The following is a 24,470-nucleotide window of genomic DNA, read 5'->3' on the forward strand; positions in this document are numbered from 1 at the left end:
TGTCAAAAAATTTCCTCCAGCTGAACTCAGACAAAACAGAAATCCTGGTCATCGGGTCCCAGCAGATGGCAAATCAAATACTGCCATCTGCTGGTTCCCTAGTAAATCACATTAAGCCTGTGGCAAAGAACCTTGGTGTTTGGTTTGATAGTAATTTAAATTTCGAGCAGCACACCACAAAGCTTGTTCAATCATGTTTTTATCAACTTAGAAATATAGCAAAAATTCGATCTATGTTAACTTTTAAGGACACCAAGACCATTTTACACGCCTTCATCTCATCACTCATGGATTATTGCAACAGCCTTTTCACCTGTTTAACCCAAAAATCTATTGATCGACTCCAGACTGTCCAGAACTCAGCTGCCAGGCTTTTAACCAGAACAAAGAAATATGACCACATTACTCCTATTTTAGCTTCATTACAGTGGCTCCCGGTAGTTTTTAGAATTGACTTTAAAATTCTATTGATCACTTTTAAAGCTCTTCATGGCCTCTCGCCTTGTTATATTTCTGACCTTTTAGTCCCATACACACCAGCACGTACCTTGAGATCCTCGGGCAGAGGTCTGTTGTCTGTTCCAGAGTCTCGACTGAAAACTAAAGGGGACAGAGCGTTTGCTGTCAGGGCCCCGAGGCTCTGGAACAGCCTGCCCGAGGAAATCAGGTCGGCTGAGTCAGTGAACTCTTAAGTCCCTTCTTAAAACATACTTTTATAGGAGAGCCTTTCCCGATCTTATTTGATTTTATTTTATCCCTTTTATTTTTATTGTATTTTACTAATAATATATTTATCTGTATTTCAGTCTTTTCAATGTTTTCTTGCTTTTATCTTGTATTGTTTTTGTATTATTTCTCTTGGGTATTATTGTCTTTACACTTGTTAAAGCACTTTGTAACTTATTTTTGAAAAGTGCTCTACAAATACAGATTATTATTATTATTATTATTATTATTATTGTCTGTATGTGTGTGTTTTAAAATACTTTTTTTTTTTTTAACTGATATTTGTTATGCTATGCTAGGGCATTTAGCAAGGTTTTAATGCATAAATAATGAATTTTTGTCATACTGAATGGTTTCGTAAAGCATCTTCATGGTATATTAATAGTGGCTCTTGGAGTACACTGGTAAGGTACTAGTAGGTAACTAAATGTAACAACTGTGACAGTCTAAAAATATTAGGTACAGTCCTAACATTTTTTAATAGATTATTCAACTGATTAATTATTAAAATTGAGTAAGGTTAACACTTTGATTGATTTATATATATGATTTTAATAATAATGATAATAAATGAACAAAATAATAAAAGTATAAAAATTGTACAATAAAACAATAAAATGTTACCTATTTGAGGTTTGGCAGATTTAATTAAAAATGTCACAAAAGGGACACTGATGATGCAGTGCAAGTTGTGTCTTATTGAAGCAGCCTACAAGGATGTCCACTAACAATGTGGTGACATGAGTTTAAGTCATGGTGGCTCACCATTGCAAAATGACCAAGTGCCACTAGAGCAATATCAAAATAAAATCTAACATTGACATATACTACTTCATTTACTTATCAAACAGTGTTAAAGTTTAGACCCAGGTCAAAAGCACACTCTCTAGTTTCCCAGCAGACAGTGGCGTACTTTTTCAGGAAGACTCTTCAATCTATTAACATCTCAAGTGTATTGAACTGTTTTCTCAGGTTCTGTTAATTCAGTTGGTTTTACTTTTTCATGACTTACAAGAAAACTTGAATCAAATTATTCAACATTAGTTTCGTTAACTCACATTTTTAAGGCAGCATGGGAACTTACATTAGTTATTAAGTATGTTAGTAAGTTAGTAAATTGAACCAGCTTAAAACGATTAACAGTGTAGATTTTTCAGAATATATTCAAATTTGGTGAAAGGAAATGTGCAAAACTGAAGTGTCCCGTGTCTGATGATGCTATGTGGGAAATGTCCCCAGTCAGTGCTTTAAAGCAAATCCATTTTAAATGTGATGTATCCTAAAATGTGCACACACACACTAATATAAAACTATTCCACCTTGTGACATCTAACACACTTGGGGAAAAAAGAGCTGGTTTTCAAATAGTTGGAGATTTTCAAAATGATACAGCCCCACTTTATCTGCAATCTGGCCAGTGACTTCTGCACCATTAAGCTACGATGAGCTGCAAACTTCACTGATGTCAAAACCAGCTGAGTTGTGATAAAGGTTGAAGACTATCAGAGGATTGGCCTACGGTTTATAGCCTAGCACCCTCCTGTGTTACAGGTGGTCTTTTGCAACCTTCTGCACAATGTGCATCACGATCCCTGTCCAAGGTGCTGATCCTACAACCCCAATGATGTGGGAGCCGTGGGATACTTGTGATCAATTCCTTTGGCATTTTTTCCCAATTTCTCTATCCTACACATCAGACTACAACATAATCTGATCTAATTCACATTTAGGGGAAATTAGACTGGGGAGGCTCTCGCTTTTTATAAAATGAACCATAAGATTCAGCATCTCTCCCCACCCAATACTGTGTGCCCCTTTAACCATATCATAATTGCCCCAATATTTTTAATATTGTTTCCCAGTCTAAATGATCGCTATCGCTCCTTATTAACCTCAATCATGCAAGCATTACAATGCTCTCCATAAAACACCTCCCTGGTATTCCTTTACGCAGAAATAAAGAACATGCAATAATTTGCAGAAAACCAAAATCAGGGCCAAAACCTTTATTTCCAGCAGATTTACATGTTTCTGTTATTGTCAGTTGTCCAGTTTTCCAAAATTGCATGGTAAGATATTGTAGACTACCAGGAGGCGCAGTGGAGAGACTGGGGACGGGCCAGCTGCCTTTAGCCTGCCCCAGTTGGTGTAGGAGGTGCTGGACGTGTGGTGTTAAGGTTGGGGTTGAGTTTGGGATTTGGGGTTGGGAGTAGGGCTAGGATCGGGTTTGGGGTTAGGGGTGGGGTTGGGGTTGGGATTAGGAGGTGTAGGGGCAGGAGCAGGAGCAGGGGCAGGGATCGGGGCCGGGGGAATATAGCACCCTCTCTTGTGCCACTGCATGTCTAGCACACGTCGGACGGACTGGATCTGAGGTGCAGTGGCTCCCCAATCGTTCCAGTGCTTGAAATCTCCATGCTCAAACACATACTGGCGCCCTCTGTAGCCTGGATACATATATCCCACCCACCTTTAGAGGGAAGAGAAACAGTAGGGTATAACAGGCTTATTATCCCTAAAAACAAAACAACTGCATCTTCTATAACATGGTCACAGCTTACGTTCCATTGATGGCCTTGGCACTGGCCACACGGTCCTGGAAACCATATGCCCACAGGCTGGGGACGTCATCATCAACGATCTCCATCTTTCTACCCTCAAAACCTGCATTCTCAAACAGGTGCAGTTTATGATCTGCACTGTCCTGGAGAGAAAAACAACTGGTTTGAACATGACTTTCAGGAAACTATATCTGCTAATATTAAACTGACAATACTGACCACTCTGAGAGGCCTGAATGAGCTCAGGCTGTAGCTATTCTGGCAGTTGGTCCAGGTGCTCCACCGAGGATACTCTCCTTTCTCCAGCACAAACTGTTCTCCTGCAAAACCCGGGCGCTCAAACCCCACCCATCTGACCATATGGGGAAAATGCATTACATATAACATTAATCTTTCGTAGAGAAAGAAAGAGAAAACAGGATGCAAATGCTGTGAAAATCAATGAGACTTGAAAAAGGGAAACAAAGTTTACTCACGGTCCTGACTCCACAATGATTGAGCCAACTCTCTGTGTCTTCTCCAGCACGTCTTTACATTCACCAGACAACTCCACCTTCTTTCCACGGAAGTTCTCAAACTCAAAAACCGCCAACTACAAGACAGGTGGAGAGTTGGATGATGTGTGATAGCCCCCGAAGTCCTAATCTATGGTATTCCTGTGGCATTATAGTCTCACAAACATGCATTTATGTATATAATGTGTGAAGTCACCAACAAAGTTCTAAGGTACCTTATATGTGGCTCCAGCCCCTCCTTGGCCCTTCTCTGCAGGCAACTGGTCTGGGGTTCCTTGCTGTTCGGTCATTTTCCCACTTCAAAGCACAGCAGTTACATAGTTAAGTGCTATAAGTGGCAGCATTAGATAGATTTTTACTCTTAGGTTGTTCAGTTCATAGAATAAAATTGTGTTTTCTGCACAAACAGAAACATTATTAAGCTTAGTGTAAAGTATCGTCACAGTTAGGACCAAAATGTCTCAGCTCTAAATTTAGTTGTTCACATGTCTATCAGCAAGACATTTGCACACTTGCCCAGCGTTGTCAGTTGTATATGTAAGAATAAAACATTAATAGGGCACACACAACATGCTGTTTAAGAAGCAAGCATCTGGATGCAGAGAGAAGAGGGGACAGGGAGAGAGAAAAAAAGAAAGGCCTGTCAGAGGGAGGGACGATCTTCATTCTTTTTTACCTGGATGGCTTGTGCTTCACTGCACCACGTACAAGCCACGCTCTCCGTCTTTCCTCTTTCTTTTCTCTTTTTTTCTGTCTGTCTCAGTGTGAGGGTGAGTGTGGGTGTGGAGGCCTGGCGAGCGGTTGGTGGAGGCCGGTGGGGGTATTTATGGTTTATTTCTGACCACAGCAGCAAAAAGCCTGTTGATGCAGCAAGTCTGTCGCACCCATTGTGTCCATCACACTGCTTCTCAATAGGCTTGCCCCTCTGTCCCTGGCACACTGGCAAACCGTGCCCAGCTCTGCCCATGCTGCCACCCCTGACCATGATCCTATAGTGGGCACACGCACTGACTGCCTGCCAAGAGAATGAACAGAGATCAGTCTCACTCAGCAGTATTGGCCCCACCCAGCTATCTTGCTCTCCAGTTTCCTGTCTTCTACCTGTTTCTTTACCTTTCTCTTCACCCAGCATCCAAAAATCTGCATCTAATGTTGATGCTTATAGGACATAATTGAGACTATGTTATAAATACGTATGAACAAGCTGACCTGCGGGCATATGCTTTGTCATGCTCCACTACCTTTTGCACAATGGAGAACGATTTCCAATGAAAAACACACTTGATTACAGTTCATAGAAAAAGTTTTAATAAAATTCCCTCAATTTCCTCATATCATGCAATATGTTGATCATAGATGACTACAGCATTGATGACAGTAATTATTTAACATTAAAAAGGCACATACAAAAATCTACAGTAGATTAATGCATTTTTCTGGGTTTAAGATCTTGCAAAACACCACTTCCTGATTCTGATATGGCACATCCAGAATTTCCTCCCAGCTCACTCCTGATGTTCTGACCAGCTATTGGGAGTTTTAATAAAACCAGGAAGTGCATCTTTAACCTTACTTTAAAGAGAAGACAGACACTCACGGCATAACAAAAAGAAAAATTCCTGATGATCATGTTACTACAGGTAGGTTCCTGATTATTTTATTGCTTAGATGTACTAAATGGATGGTGATTTCTTAAAGTGCTTAAAGGCTTACTTGGGATTATCTGTCATTGGAAAGGTAAAGGTAGGCCTTTTGTACAATTCAAACTAAATACACACGGTGCAATCGATTATTTATATTCAGTGTTTTCTGTACATTTATGTGTGTGTGTGTGTGTGTGTAGGTAGGTAGATACCCTGAAGTGTCATCATTCCCTGTCAGTATATGATGGACATACACTTTTCAACATAAGACAGTCCATGGATTTGCTCTAAATTACATTGTGGTATCCATTGAGCTGCTGTACAACAGTAGATTAAACATGTAGTTGGCATTAACACATCAGTCTTGGCACATATCCTTGGCACCATATTCCATTTACAAGATGGACAAGTTCTTGATGGCCTCTATGTTCAGCAGAAGCCAGATTTCCTCTCCTGAATATCTCAGTAAAGGTCCAAAATAAGGCACTCAAAGTGTAAAATGGAGTAATCATGGCAAGGTGTCTCTCAGCTGCAGCAGCTGGATGGATCGATTCTTGCTGAACAGCAACGGCACAGTGTCTTCTAAAGGGTACGAAAGAAAGAAAAGTTCAGAAAGACGTTTCCAAATCCCAGACTTCAGGAGACATTGACTTTATGTAATATATTCAACATTTATCACATATCATTTGTTGGATGGGTTTATCTGTAAGTACTCTACACTACCATGAGGGCATTCATTTATAGCATGGGTGGCCCAAGTGGTGCTGAAACCCATAATGTTCTTACATCGATGTGTCCTTTACACTTGTACTATATACTATAAACAGCAATATATAGCTATAAGCAGCAATTCCACAGCCAAGTAAAAGAGCATCAAGCATCGGAAACTGCATTCAGGTACAGGATGTCTACCCACTTCACAGTTTTGATAATAATAAGAGAAAGCATTGCAGAGATGTGGCCCACTTCCTGTTTTTGTCTCTGCCGTCAGTTTGGTCACAGTCTGCATTAAATAACACAACTGTTCCCGACAGCACTGCTGGACATTTTGAACTATTCACTTTCTATTATTGCAAACCTTTTCAGCTGTCTTGCATTATGACTCACAAGCGAAATTAGTCCTCTTAAATAATGCCTCAAAACTAAAAAACTCAGAATTCTATTGAAATGAGAAATAATAAAGAAAAAAGAGGTATGTTGGTACATGAAAACGTTTTAGGTGCTACAAAAATGCAAAACGTGTGAGTGGAACCTTTGACTGATGTGTTGTCCCGATTCTAAAATGTAAAAACATACTGATACTGCACGAACAAGAGAAAGAAAGCCTACAATAACCACAGGTATCCAGGTACCCAACAACAGAACTCTCATTTTATATAGCAAGAACAACTCTGCATAGCAAGAAGTTATGATTTTAATTTTTTAAATGTATATTTTATTATGTAGCAGAATCTGTCTTGGTATGATTATCACCTCGTCCATGTAACTGCGTGATGCCTATTTTTATATGTTTACATTAAATGTTGCAAAGCACTTTGTTATCGAAAAGTGCTATACATACAAATACAATGTTATTATAATTATATCACTCACCTGTGTCAGGCTAAGTCTCGCTGTCATACTGACTCAGGCGCTTCTTAGACTTCAGTTCTTTCAGCCAAGCGGGAGAGGAAACGGCACTGAATGACACAAAGAATCACAGTTCAGAGGAGTGTCTTATTAAAATTACATACTACCTTTATTTTTTATAATTTTGCTAATAATTATAATATTTAAAATATGCTTTTTTCTTACCCTCCATCCGTGCCGCCTAAGGGTGGCAGCACTAGTGCAGCCCCAGCAAGATGAGCGGGGGCGCGAGGAGAGCGGGGCAGCTGGGTGGGAGATGGTGCCACTTCCTCCTTTTGACTTTCCTCCTCTCGTCTTGCCTTGTCTTCTTCCATTTCCTCTCCTCCTCCAGCTCCTCCTCCACCTGTTCTCCTTTTTAACTGAGCCTTAGGGAACAAGTAAAATACACTTTACTCATTTCAAATGACACTCATTTGTATTATGTTATACATCATCAAAGCGGGAAAACATGTTCTCCTTGAACTTGGACAGAACTTACAATCAAGGCTGCAGGGCTCAAACCTGGGAACATGGGGACTCTCTGAGTGGTGGGAGGCGGAGAACAGACTATCTTCGGTTTAGGCTGCTCCTCCTCAGAGTCTGACTCCCTTTGCTTAGTAGATGCCTCCGTTTTATCTAAAAACACTGAGTTAACAGATCAGTCAGTGAATCATCATTCCCCCCATGCTTTTTGCCTGGCGCGGATGTATTTGATGGAGACGTTGCTTGTTTATTTAGATTTTTTTCTATCTCCAGTCATCCATGTAGATTAGATAATATTGCATAACATGCAGTAATTACCTGTGGAGTCATGGGTCCTCCAGTCCGGGCTTTCCGTTGGACACAGACCTGCACGAAAGGAACGCGATGGACGCGTCCGAATTCGCCTCTTACCCAGATCTGCCTTTAGTTTCTGTGCGCTGGTGTCGAGGAGAGGGGTGGAGCTCTGTGCACACACACACAAACACACAGAACTGAATACACTGTATTCACAGGTGGTGTGTTAACAGACCATCACACTACAACAATGTAGACAGAAGTGCATATTTTACCAGGAAGTTCTGCAAAGCAACAACCAAACAACATCTTAATGTTTGTAGCTGATGATACAGACGTCAGCTGTCACCATTCACAAAGGAGGGATTAGAAAGAAAGAATCACCAACCTCAGGGAATGGAGCCATTTCTTCCTCCCTGTGAAGGTCAGTGGTATCAAGGTCTTCAGAGGAGCCTTCAGGAACTTGGTCAGGGACGGGCTTTGGACTGAAGAGAAAGAAAGCTATTTAAAATGGGTATTGTTTAAAATGCCTTCAGTTCAAGTTTAGGAGTAACTTTAGATCAATTTCACAAAACTCCACTCTTCTGAGTTTCTGTGTAGTGCTCTATTAACCACAAGGGGGCACAGGAGGCTCAACTCTTGAAAATACTTGAAAGTACAGAGATAATGCTGTCACAGGATTTATGTTTAAAAAACAAAAATGTCTTTATTAGTCCAAATCACAAACTTCACTACATGCTCCGCTAATCATACTAAGAAGCCAGAGCTAAACTTGGCCCTCCAAACTGTACCTTTGGGTGACTTACTTTAAGACTACAATGACTGACAGCTATAGGGCTTCTATTTGCAGGTGTGCTCAGTTTGAATCAAATCACCTCAATGCGAATCCATTCCTGTCTGTCTCCATCAGGGTAGATGAGGGAAATGAAACCACGCTTTCCTACCTGTCACTTCCAGATGTCCGTTCACAGGCCTCATTCTGCTGGCCTGGCTCGTCGTCAATCAAGGCAACAGTGTCTTTGTTTTCATCGTTTGTGCAATAACTGTTAACCTGTGCCTGGGAGACAGAAAGACAGACATTAAATTAAATTGGGAAATGAGAAAGAAAACATTATACAACAGAACCAGAGAAAACATCAAGGAAGCATTCTGGGATATATTTTGCTGAACTCTACTAATTTAATGCCAAGCATGTGCAGATAACTCTCAATACTACTCTGCCTACCTCTCTGCTGGATTGCCTGCTTTATCATATAAAATCAAATGGTGTAAATATTCTTTTGTTCTCTAAATTTGCACATTGGAACATCACATTGTGGAGCTGAGGCAGGGAGAAAATGAACAGTGTGCTGAGCCAAGATCACTAACTACAGAGGAAGAGAGGAATAAGGACCAGCCAAGCATGCATCTTTTAATGAGCCGGTCACAGAGGCTGGGCTGTCCTCAATAAACAGCGTATATGTGTATGCACGCACGCGCACTGGCTTACACACCTATATGCCTACACACAGACACACCAAGCACTTTCATGCTGTCACGCCCACATGCTGGAATGCTTAGTGTGCGCACACACATGCACACAAAAGCAACTAGTGCACACTTCCTCACAAACATTCCTTTATGCTCACTTCAAATTTTGCCAAGGGGCACATCCCAATCTTGTGTTGTCTGATATTGTCACCTGGATACAGAACAACACTCGAGTTTACACCCCTGCCCTCCAATGTCTCTTCTCCTTAGCAAGTCTCTTTATTACTCAGGACTCACGGAGCGCCTTCATTTGCACAATGCCTGTTATCTGGCAACGTCACAGCATGGAATGAACAGGCTTCTGGTGATTTTCCTACAACCATACACTGTGTTTGGTTCTCACAGTCTACAGTGGCCACCACCACCATGCTTTTATCCTGAATCTGTCCTACCTTTATTACGGAAGTAGCCGCTGCAGCGCACAAAGTTTTTAATGTTGACAGATTTCGTGAGTGCATGTATGGCTAATGGCTCCCTTTCATACTACTCCAAAAAGTTTCTAGTGAATTCAAAGAGAAACTTAATTCAGTTTCTAAATATTTCCTCTTTGGCAGTGGTACAGTGAGACAATGGGCAAGTGTATCTCACATTTGAAATGAAACAGGCAATCAACTTTTCTCAAGTTTCAGAAATGCAATGATTAAATAAAGAAATTTCCGACTTCACTCAAATACCTTGCAATGAAAATTTTGTGCATTAAAGCAGAAGAATAGATTTTTGACCAATTGGGGGCAGCAGAAGAAGTTTTAAACACAACACATGAACACATATTAACACCTTATAAAGTTGATACAGAAAAATGTCTAGCAGGTACATAGCAACATTAGAAAGCATTTGGTGTTGTGTTTCTGGCAACCTTACCAATGTAAATCCTTTATTTACTCCCATTTTAGCTCTGTTTTGGCCTCCACCAAGTCCCGAGGGAATGATTTGGCAGTTAAACTGCCAGCTAGTTGACATATGTCTGCCATTTGGTTCTGGACAGGTAGCATATAGAGGGTTTATCAGAGCCTTTTTTGCTAAAAACATCTGCCTCATCTAAAGTTGAGGATCGTAAAGCCAAAACAAAGAGCTAAAAGATGTATAAACAGATTCAGATGTACGTACACACTATGGAAACTCTACTGGTGGATTCCTTATTCTACAAGTGATAACTGGACATGTAGAACTATTGTAAAACTATAAACATAACAACAACCACCTAAATAAGTACACACACGAGAAACAGATTCTTCAAAAGGACATGCAAGTCAAGAAGGAGTCGGCTTTATTATAGTTTACCATCACATTTTTGTCACGGTCAATGGGATGTGTAAGATAGCATGTTTATGGTGTAGTGGAGAGGATTACAGCCGATGCCACAAGAGCAACTAAGCGAGAATCTAATCCAGAACAGAGGACGAAGACTGTCAAAAGAAACATCACTTCTAATAAAGAAAAGTGATGGATCATCAAATTAAAAGTGGAAACAGCCTGCAGGTTCCACATATATACATACACGAACACACACGTTCAAACCCACATGCAGGGAGCAGCCACAGTAAACACTTAAAAATAGAAAGACATAATTCGGCATGGATATGTCTCAAAAACAGCCTCTTGTATTGCCGTTGCCAGAGTATGTGATTATGAGATATACAGCAAGGGCTTAAAATAAAAAAATCAGACATATATATCTGCTATCATGCTGTTTTGAGCAGTATATTTCTTAAAGGCAGACACAGATGCAGAGGGCATACCCATACTTGGATAACGCTTGTCTAACTGTGTCACACTTTGTTATAGTCCTCTGCTTTATCTCTGACACACACCACAGAGACAGAGGGAAAGGGCATGCATGGACACTGATAAAAGCCTACATTTGGACAACTTAATCAGATAACTGTGTCCTTCCTGAAACAGACTGCCACTGCCTGCTGCACGCCCTCTTTACATTTGCATGGTTATCTATTAACAGACGGGTGTGGGAAAGGACTGAGTTACTTGGGAGGTTTGGCGCAAATTGTGAAAAGCACCTAAACCCTTGAGCTAGCCAAACCATAAGCAATTCTATTCATAAGACTTGACCTGGATCTGATAAGAACAGAACATATATCAGCTCTTACAGAGCAGGTTTCAGTGGCTCTCCTCTGCAGAGTTTTCCGACTTCTGACGGAGAAGCGTCGCAGAGATCGCCTGCTACGTCTGGCGAAGCTGCGCAGTGGTGACATGGCTCTCTGAAACCTTCCTTCTCCACCTCTTTCTTCCTCCTCTTCCTCCTCTTCTTCCTCCTCCTGCTTCTCCTCTGAGTTGCCCATCACCAGCTCCAGAGCCCCTTGCAAGGAGCGCCGCACACTGCCCACCCAGCCCGCCACCTGAAGCTGGGCAGAGGACAGTTTCCCTCCCAAGTACTGCATGGTTGAAAAAGCTCACACAGCTGGTCATCCAGGCACTAGGGTCACCATGGGAACTGGGTCACCAAAGAAACTGAGGTTCAGCTTCGTCAGAGACGGAGGGGTTTTGCGTGTGGATCAGAAAGCTGGGTCCGTGACCCGGCTTTCAGTTGTCTTTTTTAGCAAGCAGAAGGCAAAGAAAACATAAATTGTCTTTTGTAAAAATTACGTCATACAAAACAAGATATGGTCCATCTTTGATTTGAACGGGATACGGCCTCTCTCTCCATATTTTTATGGTTCACGTCACACAAACTTCCTGTAATAGTCTATTATTTGCTGTCAGCAAAGAAGTGCATGTGTTTGCACTGTGACAACACTATTCCTCTGCAGCATTCACTGTAAAGAATGTGACATTCTAAACAGCAGCGTCCCGAAGAAAGATCACATAATCATCCATTTAAAAGACAGTGACAGAAGTCTATCAGAAAGTCCCCTTTGCCTCAACTTAGGAAGTAAAAAAAAAGCAAAGGAGTTTTTCGTCCTGCACACAAACAATGACGATTACCCCTGTTCATGTGTTACCCTCTGTCTCTCTTTTGTTGAAACTTGTTCTGCCACAGTCAAGCCTGACTGCTTGCGTACCTATGTCCCAGTTCACATCGCGACTCCATTTTCAATTCAGAAAAAAAGAAAAGAAAAAAAGAAAAAGCAGCGTGGGAAATATTTGCCACTTCAAACATCCAAAGCCAGGTACAGAGAGGTAGATCAGCCCTTTTATCTCCTTTAGACCTGAGTGATTTCAGAGAACGTCAAAACAAAGCGGAGGTCTGTGCTCGGATGTGGAAAATCCTGAGGGAAGGAAGGTGCAGCAGGCTGGGCCAAGGTGCTTTCCGTACCTCCCTCCTCTGCTCTCTTCCCGTAGGTAAATGCAGGTTGCTGAATAAACCAGGTCTTTGTGAGAAGAGAGGGCAGAGGGAACTGCAGAAAACTGGAAAGTTGAGAGATAGAGAACAACAGGGACAGGACTAGATGACTGAAAGACAGGACAGTGGACATGTGAACTTTCTCGTCCGAGGTTTAGCCCTTCCTCTTTTGTGTGTGTCTTATGTGTGCCAGAAAGTGTGTGTGTGTGTAAGGGGTGACAGGCTCTCTCAAAACTGGGTAGAGAGGCTGAGTAGAGAGACAGACAAAGAGGGGCACCATGTATGGACATTCTGACACGCTGCCCTGTTGACCAGATCCAAATGAGGACATGATGACCACATAGCACCTGGCCTCTTCTCACTACACATCTATCCACCCATCTGTCTGTCTATCTTTTAGTCACGGTGCTGCACGCTTGGCTGCACAGCTTATGTTTGCCCAGTAAACATTTTTCTCATTCCGCTCGGTAAAAATAAAACACTTTTCTCTGCCACACACCAGTGGCTTTGCTGTGGAGATTTTCTTTCAAAGTATTTAATAAACTATACTAACTGTACCTCTTAGTCTTGTAGTGGCCATATTATAGCCGTGTAAGGTGCTCTACATGAGATAAACTTCTTGGTTTCTGTGGTGCAGAATAAGGAAGTGCACTTTTTAAGAGCAGCAGCACCACTCAGTGGTGAAAACATGGTTGTTTTCACACAACCCATGACTGCTAAGGATGATAGCAAAGCTATCAATACCAATGGCCTTACAGCAGTTAAGAGGTTACATGTACAGTGCCCCCTTCCAGTCACTGGTTTTGTGGGTTGGTTTGTTTGCAAAAGCATGCACACAGGTAACAGACACGCAGCATCACAAAAGACGCACACATACAGTCACACAGTTCCATCTGCAGAGTTAAGTGTTTTCATTGATTTGAAGTTTTGCGTGTTCAAACAGGTGGCGAACCGATGTGTTTTGACTGGTGTGGCCCTGTCGGCAGTTCATTCACTCTGATGTACTCTAATTGGGAGCTACCACAACTCGTTGCTCCATTCACCGTTTGTGTTTGCCTTGTCTCTTTTCATGGTAAAGTGTAATCAAGTTTTCAGAAGGTAATTTTCAGATTTTTTTTAATGTTAATTTCTGCTGCAAGATGTTCATTTAGTTGCACTTTAAATGTATAAATGTTTAAGCTTGTTTAGGTGTGTTGTTAGGGTGTAATCTTCATTTTAGTCTGTTACTCTGTTATTACCTATAACAAGGCTAACATTGCTAAGGTGACAACATAAGCTGACAACTCCCAACTAATCAGTCCTTTAAGGCAGTACAGCGATGACGTTTATTTGTGGGTCCACCCAGAGGTTCACTCAGACATGGTTTGTTGACTGCAGCTGAACAACACCTTCAATGGGCCTTTGAATTTGAATCAACTGAAGCAGAGAATAAGCTTTGTGTTGGAAGCGGCCGTGTCATATTTATGTATCTAGACTTATATAATATCCTTATGCACTTTGATGCTGACAGTTGGATGAGAAGACTGATACCAGTCTCGTGTCTGTATACAAAATATCAAAATATGAAGCTACAGCCAACATGGTTAGCATAAAGACTGGAAACAGGGAAACAGCTATCTTGGCCCTGTCTAAATGAGATGTAACACATTAATTAGCGAGCATTAGAGATGCTGGTAAGCAGATGTTGTTACTTTTAGTTACCAGAGCCCAGTTAGCTGTTTCCCTGTTTTTTCCCAGTGTTTATGCTAAGCTAAGCTAACCGACTGCTGGCTCCAGCTTCATATTTATCATAACAGCCGTAAGTGTGGTATCAATTTTCTCATCTAAAACTTGGCAAGACAGTGACATTTCCCAAAATGCCAAACTATACTTTTAAACACCATCAAAGCATTTGATCACATTGATGAAATAATTTTTTTTCTATGAAGCAGTCCTCCTAACTGATTTTTATTTATTTAGTCTTTTTACAATTACAGAGATGTGAAAGGAACAGATATGACAACACCTCTGATGGATGAGAAAAGTGTTGTCTCATGGTATATTTTGTCATATTGCCCACCCATAAGTTACACAAACACTTGCTTACACTTGACTTAACCACATACCTTGAATCAAGCAAGTAAAACCTGACTTCTCTCTTTCAAACAGGCTTCATACTCAACATGTAGTGTATTCATTTGCTGCTTTAATTAGTTTAGTAAATGTAACTATTCAACTGGCTAACTATAGTGATGGGTGAGGCTAGCTTACTGCAATACAACAGCTACGATAAATCTAAAACATACAAGGTGTGCCCTCCCAGATTGCTAAACTGGCCCTGCAATTTGCTGCACAACCACTAGCACATATCAGGTAGCATTTCTATCTGCAAAGACTCACCCAAAGCTGCTGGAGATAACCCATCCAAGATGCCCACATGAAATAATCCATCCCTCCATCAAATGCTCTTTTTCTTTTAAACAGGCTTTGACACTGAAAATAAACGTGCTCTTTATGCACTGATAAGAAAAAAATTAAGCTAGAAGAGAGACAGATGCAGAGGAAGCCGTAGCCTCACTTCCTGTTAGATTTCTTGCTGCCATAACCACACATCTACATACATGCACCACCAGACGTAGTCTGTAAACGCACTGTTACAGATGTCTGATAGATTTAGAAAATGCATTTGGGACTAGAAGTAAATTGATTGAAAATACCCTTGCACAAAACTAAATGAATATTGAACATGGACAAGAAATTTAGTCTTAATTTTTCTCATCCCCAACATATCATTTTCAGGGGTAATCATTTGAGTGCACATGTCTTTATTGTCACACCTCTTAAGTCAACACTTCTACATCTTTAACACTCTGCACTCTGACACTTTCTTTGTTGCTGTAAGAAACAAGCTCTCGCTGTCAGGAAGGGCAGACTACTGACACATTGCACGTAGACGTAGATCTAAGGCCGTGTTTGTTTCATTACTCAAGAAAAAAAACCACAACAAGTTCTTAAGCTGTAACTTTATCAAGCTCAAACAAGTGTAACGAGATGTTTTTCCTCGTGCTACAGGAATGGCAATATGTTGCTACAGGTGTGTTGTTGCCAGGCTGATATGATTCAGTGGTGAAATACCCACATTTACATGTTTGCTCCTGCCTCTGTTCTTAACCTCACCCTCTCTGTATCATTAAACCCTTTCATGTAAGTTTGCAACAACAACATAAAAATCAAGTTGCAGTCTAAGCGAATAGGATTTCATTTTTGTATTTACCTGTTTCGTTTCTTCTTTGACTTCATCCTCCTGTGTCTCCTCCTCTTCCTCCCTCTCCGTCTCCATCTCCTCTTCCTCCACCTCGATGGAGATGAGCTGTTGGTCCTCCGGCCTTTCCTCCTCCTCCTCCTCCTCCTCCTCTGGACTTTCCTGGGCTAAAATGGGCTCTGGGCTGTCTGTTTTTTTCACCTGCTCTGGCACTTTATTTTCCCAGCGGCTGACATCCACAGGCACCAGCACTTCCATTTCCTCTTTTTTCACAGGGTCAGATACCCCACTCTGAATGACTGGAGTAGTTTGTACTTTAGCCTGTGAGCCCCATCTCAATGGTTTGACTGAAAAATCGTCAAAATCCACATCGATCAGAGGCGGCCTGACGGAGAAGTCGTCATAAAGGACTTCGATTTGACTCTCTGTGGACTCATGGGTTTTTGCTAGGGGGGGATATAGTGACTCTGACTTCAGAGGCACATCTTCAGAGTCAAAGCTGATTAAATTTGGCTCTGCTTCGTGCACCACACTCTCTGGTTCCCTACTGGTCAGCCCATCCCTTTTTCTCTCTTCCTCCATTCTCAGCTTTTCTTCCAGTTCTTGGGCTCGCTTTTTTTCCTCTTGCAGTTTTCTCTCAAGCTCTTCTACTCTTTCTCGTTCTTTCTGCCTCCTCCTTTCTTCTTCCCTCCTCTCCTCCTCCCTCTGTTTCTCCAGTTTCCTCATTCTCTCCATCTCTTCTTCTTTTTTCTGCTGCTCTTGCATCCTCTTTTGCCTCTCCTTTTCTCTTTCCTCTGCCTCCTCTCTTAATCTTTCTTTCTCCCTCTCCTCTTGTCTGAGTCTCTCCTCTTCCAGTTCTTGGGCTCGCTTTCTTTCCTCTTGCTGTTTTCTCTCCAGCTCTTCCACTCTTTCTCGTTCTTTCTGCCTCCTCCTTTCCTCTTCCCTCCTCTCCTCCTCCCTCTGTTTCTCCAGTTTCCTCATTCTCTCCATCTCTTCTTCTTTTTTCTGCTGCTCTTGCATCCTCTTTTGCCTCTCCTTTTCTCTTTCCTCTGCCTCCTCTCTTAATCTTTCTTTCTCCCTCTTCTCTTGTCTGAGTCTCTCCTCTTCCAGTTTTTGGGCTCGCTTTTTTTCCTCTTGCTGTTTTCTCTCCAGCTCTTCCACTCTTTCTCGTTCTTTCTGCCTCCTCCTTTCCTCTTCCCTCCTCTCCTCCTCCCTCTGTTTCTCCAGTTTCCTCATTCTCTCCATTTCTTCTTCTTTTTTCTGCTGCTCTTCCAGCCTCTTTTGCCTCTCCTTTTCTCTTTCCTCTGCCTCCTCTCTTAATCTTTCTTTCTCACTCTCCTCTTGCCTGAGTCTCTCCTCTTTCTGTCTCGCCCTTTCCCCGTCCTCCTCTTTCTTTCTCTGCCACATCAACTCCAACTCTTTCTCCTTTTCCCTCTCTTCTTCTTCTCCTCTCAACCTCTCTGTCTTGTTCACCCACTTTTTTCCCCACTCCTCCTCTTTTTGCTCCTCTTTATTCATTCCTGCTTCTCCCAGTTTTCCCTCCACTCTGCACTCCGCCTGCCCCTGACTCGATGTCTTCTCCTCTTCTCTCAGCCTCTGTCTTTCTCTTTCCTCTCTCAGTCTCTCCTCTTTCCTCTCCTCCTCCTTCTTCTTTAATTTCTCTTTTTCCCTCTCCTCCAGATCTTGTTTAAGTCTCTCCTCTTTCTGTTTCGCCCTCTCTCTTTCCTCTTCTCTCTGCCTCTGCCGCATCAACTCCATCCGTCTTTCTCTCTCCATCTCTTCTTCTCTTAGCCTTTCTCTTTCCCTCTCCTCTTCTTTCAACCGTTCTCTCTCACATTCCTCCTTCCTCTGCCTCTCCATTTCTTCCTCCTGCAGCCTCTCGCTTTCCCTGTCCTTCTCTTCTTTCTTCCTGGCCTTTTCTTTCTCCCTTTCTTCTTCTTCTTCTTTTCGTTTCCGCTCCTCTTCTAACTGAACTTTCGCCTGTTCAATCTGCTCTGTTCTCCTTTTTTCAAATTCCAAATGTTTCAGTCGTTTCTCTTGGTCTTGCGCCTCATCGTCCTTCTTCTGAAGAACTCTTCTGTAGACAGGCACTGAAACAGGGATGGCCTCCTCAGCTTCATCCTCAGAAGCGTTGTCTTCTTCTTCTGTGCTGGAATCAGACGGTGAGCCCAGGATGATAGGAGGAGCACCATCATCTCTCTCCACAACACCAAAGCGAACAGAGCGCCGTTTGACATTGTCCCTCTTTGGAGCATGCTGAGCAATTTCACTCGAAGCTACGTCTTCCTTATCAGTGGCAGTGTGGCTCATAGATGGGATGTGATTGTGTAGTGGGACATCACCCTCTGTTGACTTGATCTGTATATGCGCTCCTGGAGTCTCTCTTGAGATTTTCAATGACGTATCTCCTGTAAGAGCATCTTTACATGTTTCCATTGGGGTCTCTGTGGGTTGTTCAGCAGCTGAGACCTTTGAAGGAGGATCTACCGCCTGACTGGACGATGTCCCGGTTGCAGGAGGTTCAACAGGTGGCCTTTTGGGTGTTTTCTCCACTGTTGGAGCAGTCGCTGGCTCAAAGCTGTGGAAGAAATGACAGTAATTCAAGGAAAAGAACTGACCTGTCTTCAACACATCCTGGCACATTTGATCACAGCAGGTCACAATAAAAAGAATTGCTGTGCTAAATATGAAGCTATAGCCAGCAGCAGGTTAGCTTCGCTTAGCACACACACATACTGGAATTGCGGGAAAACAGCATGGCTCTGTCCAAAACGTAAGAAATCCACCTATAAGTATGTCTAGAGCTCAGTAATGTTGTTAACATGTTGTACCTTTCTGTTTGTTTAATCTATGCAAAACAGAAATATGTAAAAATTATGCATTGTGGTTTTAGGGAGGGAGTGGGACTACTACTTTTTTGGCCTTCTGCCACTTCCTGGTGTTTTGTCATCGCAGTGAGGTTGCCAGCCGACAGACACAGACACCATCTGACACCATCTTACCAAAAATGTCGAACTATTCCGTTAAAGGATTGGTTTATCCAAATTACAAAAAAACATATTCCTTCACTTACCTGTAGTTGTGAAAGAATATGTTTTGGTTTGACTTGCCAGGGTCTGACAATATCATCTCTCAGATTTCCGCCTCTATGTAACCACAAGGTGGATTTCATTTGTGGTGCTCAAAACACTGAAAGCTTACATTTTAAAAATTCAACGGCAACTTCTCCTCCCAGAAACAGTGTCTTTGTTACTCTGGATAATCCACACAAACACACACACACACTGTTGACAGTTTTCATAATTATTTCTTTCCGATAAAGAAGTTCTAGTTAAAACAGCTGACTCAAAACAGTGAGGACATTGTTTTTCTAAAGACGTCTTGCTGTTGCATTTTTTTAAAATGTCATTTTAAATGCGGTGTGTAACACAAACAAATAGTCACCTGGTTTGCACTCTTATCTAAATCTTGTTATTTGAGTACATACATCTGGCCACAATCTTGATTTTGCAAACAACATTCTTCATTTCCCACATCCCTGTTAATGTCCACACAAAGCACAGTGCGTAAGGAGACACAAAGGAAAAGAATACGGTGCTGGTGACACTGCCTCTATAGTTCTACACTTGTACTCATCTTCCCACTGTGCAGTTTATTATGCACCAATGAAGAACCAGTTTTACCCAAGGAATACTAACTATGTTGAATAGAAAGATAAATTACAACGTCACAAAGAGATAAATCTGAAATGGAAAGTTGAACCCTGGGAAATAATAGCAAAACCATAATAATATGTGCCATTAACCTTAAAATGCTTGATGAGAATGTTCTTTTGCTTTAATTCGTGCCTATAACACGTTGCCAAACACAAACAGCACAGATGAAAGGAGGCTCACTCACCTCTTAGAGCGAATTCGGGGCACAACCTGAGGCTTCTTCTCGGTCTTCAGACCCTTTTCCGTGACCCAGTTTTTGATTTTCTCTTTTACACCTCCTGTACCATTTATCACTTCTGGCTCCTCTGTCTTTGTTATGACCTCTGGCCTCGATGATGAGTCAAACAGAAGACTGATTCTGCGTTTTATGCTGCCTCCTTCACCGAAATCCTCCTTCATTCCACCTGCATCACTCTCTCTGTTTGACGGCTCGGCTGTGGTCTGGCTTTGCTCTGGATCTGAGGACTCTGGCTTGTTTGTGTTGTCTTTGGCGCTGGTTGTATAGCTGGTTATACTTGGCTGGGGGGGCAGAGGTAGGCCACCGGACTCAAACTTCGAGGTGAGCTCTGCGGGCAGGCGCTTCCTGGTGCCGCTCCATCTGTTTGCTGGATTGGCTGTGGAGAACTCACTTCCTGTTTCTTCAAGCTTTTGGACGACAGAAGTGTTGTTTGTTTCATCTTCTTTAGTTTTTCTGTCTTTCTGTTCTGGGTTAGCTACGATATCTACGGGTGCTTTGTGGTTTGTTTGGATGGCACTGACTTTCTGGATTGGCTCGGCCGTTGGTGTCTCTTTGGGTGGGGCGGTTTGTGCGGCTGGCTCAGACTTTCTGACACTAGAATCAAGAATATTCTCTCCATGTGCTTTACTGTCTTTGGTTGTTTTTGCCTGATGTTTGGCGGCAGCACTTACAGAGCTGGGTTTGGAATCAGAGGTGGTGGGTTGTTTGGGGGGTTGCTGGGCCGGGGGGGTCAAAGTCGGTTTTGGGACACCTCCGGCCTCATATTTTTCAGCCTGCTCTTTTGTTGTCTTAGAGGCTGCAAAGACCACCCTTGGGGCATAGATGGAGCGAATGGTGGAGTTCTTCTGCAGAGAGAAGGGCTTGGGAGTGAGCAGAGGTTTGGGGGCCAGAGCTGGCTTGGGTTTTGATGTGCCACCAGCCAGGGATCCCTTAACGGAGCTCTCCATAACTGATTCGCTGAAAGAAGAGAGGAGAGGAGGCGTTTACATACAGCAAGACACAGCCTAAGTCTGGTTAGTCTAGATTTTTGAAGGCACACAGGAAAAGAGAAACTAATCAATCAAACTGAATAAACACCTGAAACTATGACAAGTCTTCCTACTGGGATCATCTTTGCTTTCTTACTTAGTTTTCTTCCTCAGTTTAGTTTTTAAATAATGCCAAAAACTGTGTTTACAGTGGGCTCGTTTCTACAAAATTAAAACATTTGGTTCAGTTCAGTTCAGTGTGTTATTGGCATGAATGTTTCAATTAAAACAATGTTGCCAAAGCATTTAAATTGCCAGTTTCTCCTTCATAGTCCAGACCTGGCCTGCCACTATCACCTTTTTTGAGCCGAGGGCATAACTGTAGTTTTGCAAGTAGCGTCTGAGGACTCATCTCGATTGATGATGTAGAAAACTTGAAAAGAGCTATATATGACATTCACACGTGAGAAAAAGAAGATTCTGGTGTTTCATTTTCTAAGGCTGACATAAACTGTTTTTCTCCTCTGTGTTAATGACTTAAGATCAGGTGGGGGAAAAAAGGTAAAACAGGTGGAGAGAAGTTATGCCATCTTATCTCTGATAACTGCAATTTCACTACAAAGGTCACCCAGCAAGTAAACAGCTGTGGTCATGAGTAAGAAACACTACTCAAATCTCTGCAGCACAAGTTTACATGTATTATACATGAAAAACTGTACTAGCAGAGTCTTAAAAAGTACATTTATAGACATGAAGTGTGATATTACACTATTATAATATGTCATTTTGACAGTGGCAGTAACATGAGCTGCCATACAGCTTTGTTATTTTGAAACCGCACTCAACATGAAAAACTTCTAAAGCAGAAATCAGAGCAGGTAGATGGGAGACATGTTCATATTCTGCACAAGTCAGCAATCCCTTCTGCAGGCAAGACACATTTACATTTATTCATTTCGCTGACGCTTTTATCCAAAGCAATTTAAAATTGCTATACATGTCAGAGGTCGCACGCCTCTGGAGCAACTAGGGGTTAAATGTCTTGCTCAGGGACACAATGGTGGATGGGTCACAGTGGGGAATTGAACTCGGGTATCTCTCACCAAAGAAAGGCATGTGTCTCACACAATCACACCAGATCTCCAGTAGAACTGAAACACAACAAACAACCTTCTATGTGTACTGTCACATGAGCAATTTTTTTGTCAACACTAAATAACCACCAACGGTGTGTCACAAAAGAACAGCCATATTTGCACAATAGTAATGTCTCTACGTTTGCTACACTAAATACCACAGTCATTGTGTGCGGCACGTCATCTGGTCTGACCTGTAGGACTTTTGCACAAACCGGTAACTCCACACCTCATAGTTTATTACTGAGAGTTTCAATGTGTCAGGAAAATACTCAGTGTCACTCTCACGTTATCAATCCACAGCTGGTTTGCATGAACTGCTTTGATTTGAAGTGTGGGCTTACATACTTTTTGCATGTGTTTTGTAATTATCTATTTTGCTGCATTGCTAAATCACACACCACCTCTGGGGGTGCATGATATTGTGTAATGGGATCAGAGTAGACTCCTAACACCAGGCAGTGGGGTTAAATATGTGTCCTGTTTGTGTCTTTTTTTTTCTTTCTTCCTAACAGTTGAATTCCTAAGAAACAAACACTGTCTGGCAAGTAAAGCTGCAGCTGATTGATTATTTCTGCTGCTTATTTAGGCCACATTCAGTGAGTGCAGGGCGCAGTGAAAGTCATTCTGCAGCAACAATTGCAGCTTGTGAGATTTTCGTTTCTTTATCTCTTGTTTGCCTTTTAGTGCATGTTACCCAGCTAAGGCTGACGCCTTTCGCTTTCATGTGCACCGCATTATTAATTTACTACTTTGAGTGATGCTGCGAGAAGCTAACGTTATAGACACTGAGTTTGGGACCAGTCTGGTCCTTAGAGAGCCAAAATATCGCGATGTAATGACTTGTAGCACACATTAAACGGTGAAATTAACGTTATGTCAGTACATGTGTTTCATTGTGGGCTGTTAATAAGTTACTAATAAACGCGTCAACAGTGTTGAACTACCAGTCGTTGAACCAGCAGTGTGTCCACCGCAGCTGGACAAAGGAAACTCAGATAACTTTACGTTTAATTCAAGCTAAACTCTCAGTCCTGTGAACGACTCTTTTTGAAGGATATATCGTCAAAATATTGACGTTACAGAAACATAGCATGTAGATTGTGCACCTGCTCTTAACACCAGCTTTATGAACTTTTCTATCGGTTGAAATGTACATTTCTCTAGCAGAATAATTCAAGTTATTTATTTTTTGTTTTACCTTTTGTCTTCACGCAGTCATGCAGGTGGGGGGAGGATGGAAGGAAGGAAGCGGGAAGAAGTTACAAAAGACACTTGTCCCACAGTTTTTCCGCAGTCTCGCCTGCTGAGCTGTTGTCAAAAGTGCTTTTTTTTCTCCAAGTCATTCGCGATATGTAGACGTCAGATTGCACTACACCCAGCTGACACTCCCTCCGGCCGCCCCAGGTTGAGCTCCACGCAAGTCACATACTGAGAGACACGACTGGACAGGAAGTGGGGCTTTCTTTTGCGTCAAAATAAAAGCGCGACAACCAGTGTCGCGAAAATACACGCGCTCCTTCAAGGCGTCATCACTGAAGTAAGACCATCAACGAGAAGGTGCTGTGTCTCCATTGTGTGCCACAGAGTCAGCTAGCCTAAGTACTGCGTTATAAAGAGAGTTCTCATTTCAGTTTGGGCAGTACAAGGGTAATAGCCTAGTTGTATAGGGCCCTGCACAAGGGGCCCCAAGAGGAACTTCCTAATGGCAAGCTGTTTACTTTTGTTTTTACAGTGGAAATGTCTTTGACCCAGCAGGTAATATTGCCAACAAGATGAAATAATCAATTATTAAAGGGGGAATCAGGCATGCACCTTAAATGCTTTGCACAGTATTTAAATTAGTGTAGCCTAGGCCTACTGTTTCTAGCATCAATAGTGTTAGCTTTCAGTAAAGCATGAAAATTATGAAATTATCTGCAATGCTTAGATATAGCAGAGAGAGAAAAAGGGAGCTCAATCAATGGGGCTGAAGTGACTCACCATCATTTAGAAAATCCTCATGAATTTGAAAGTGCTTCAATCGGCGCTTTTGTTTTAAGAAATTGTGCCGGAAGTGCCCTGTAAATTAATTTTAACTTGACCGAAGAAAGCTGTTCAATTGACTTGTTAAACAGGTTCGGACTGTGGGGTATGGCCACTTCACACAGTGTGAAAAGCAATTGGATCCATCCAGTTCTCCCTGCTTTATGGAGAGAGCTGAGGGTACCTGGGACATCTTAACAGCAGGAAGTGCCCACCAGCTCTCACACACTAAAACCTCATTTGCATAACACCTTGGCTTTACAGCTTAATTTGCGTTGTCTTCGTGTAAGGGCAGGAAACACCAGAACCAAGTGGCATGAATGACTTTTGAAGTTCAGCAAATCTGAGAAATAAGACTTGTTAGATGAATTCATCTTTGTTTGTGTGCGAGTGTGCATTGCTCTTGTTGTGGGAACAAACACGTCCCCATTAATAAATTGGCTACATCAAATTGTAGGGTGAAGACTTGTGTTATGATAAGGTTAGGTTTA

The 24,470-nt window shown here is 42.1% G+C and overlaps 1 protein-coding gene and 1 pseudogene across 1 annotated transcript; both read right to left on the reverse strand.

Annotated features, from left to right (window-relative positions):
* Positions 1 to 2,717: 2,717 nt before the first annotated feature.
* On the reverse strand, positions 2,718 to 4,958 carry LOC119885883 (annotated as a pseudogene).
* Positions 4,959 to 5,084: 126 nt separating this feature from the next.
* LOC119885881 (trichohyalin-like) lies at positions 5,085 to 23,320 on the reverse strand. The gene is made up of 10 exons (XM_038696194.1): positions 23,156 to 23,320; positions 19,797 to 20,807; positions 15,909 to 18,474; positions 8,772 to 8,884; positions 8,216 to 8,312; positions 7,852 to 7,996; positions 7,550 to 7,695; positions 7,237 to 7,436; positions 7,036 to 7,121; positions 5,085 to 6,024 (listed from the first exon to the last, which is right to left on the reverse strand). Exons 2-9 carry the CDS (start codon positions 20,795 to 20,797, stop codon positions 7,046 to 7,048), a joined length of 4,344 nt encoding a protein of 1,447 aa, XP_038552122.1. The 5' UTR covers positions 20,798 to 20,807; positions 23,156 to 23,320; the 3' UTR covers positions 5,085 to 6,024; positions 7,036 to 7,045.
* Between the last annotated feature and the right edge of the window lie 1,150 nt (positions 23,321 to 24,470).

The sequence above is a fragment of the Micropterus salmoides genome, unplaced genomic scaffold (assembly GCF_014851395.1).
Source record: "Micropterus salmoides isolate LMB-PRFRI ecotype aquatic unplaced genomic scaffold, ASM1485139v1 Ms_hic_scaffold_4, whole genome shotgun sequence".
Taxonomy (NCBI): Eukaryota; Metazoa; Chordata; class Actinopteri; order Centrarchiformes; family Centrarchidae; genus Micropterus; species Micropterus salmoides.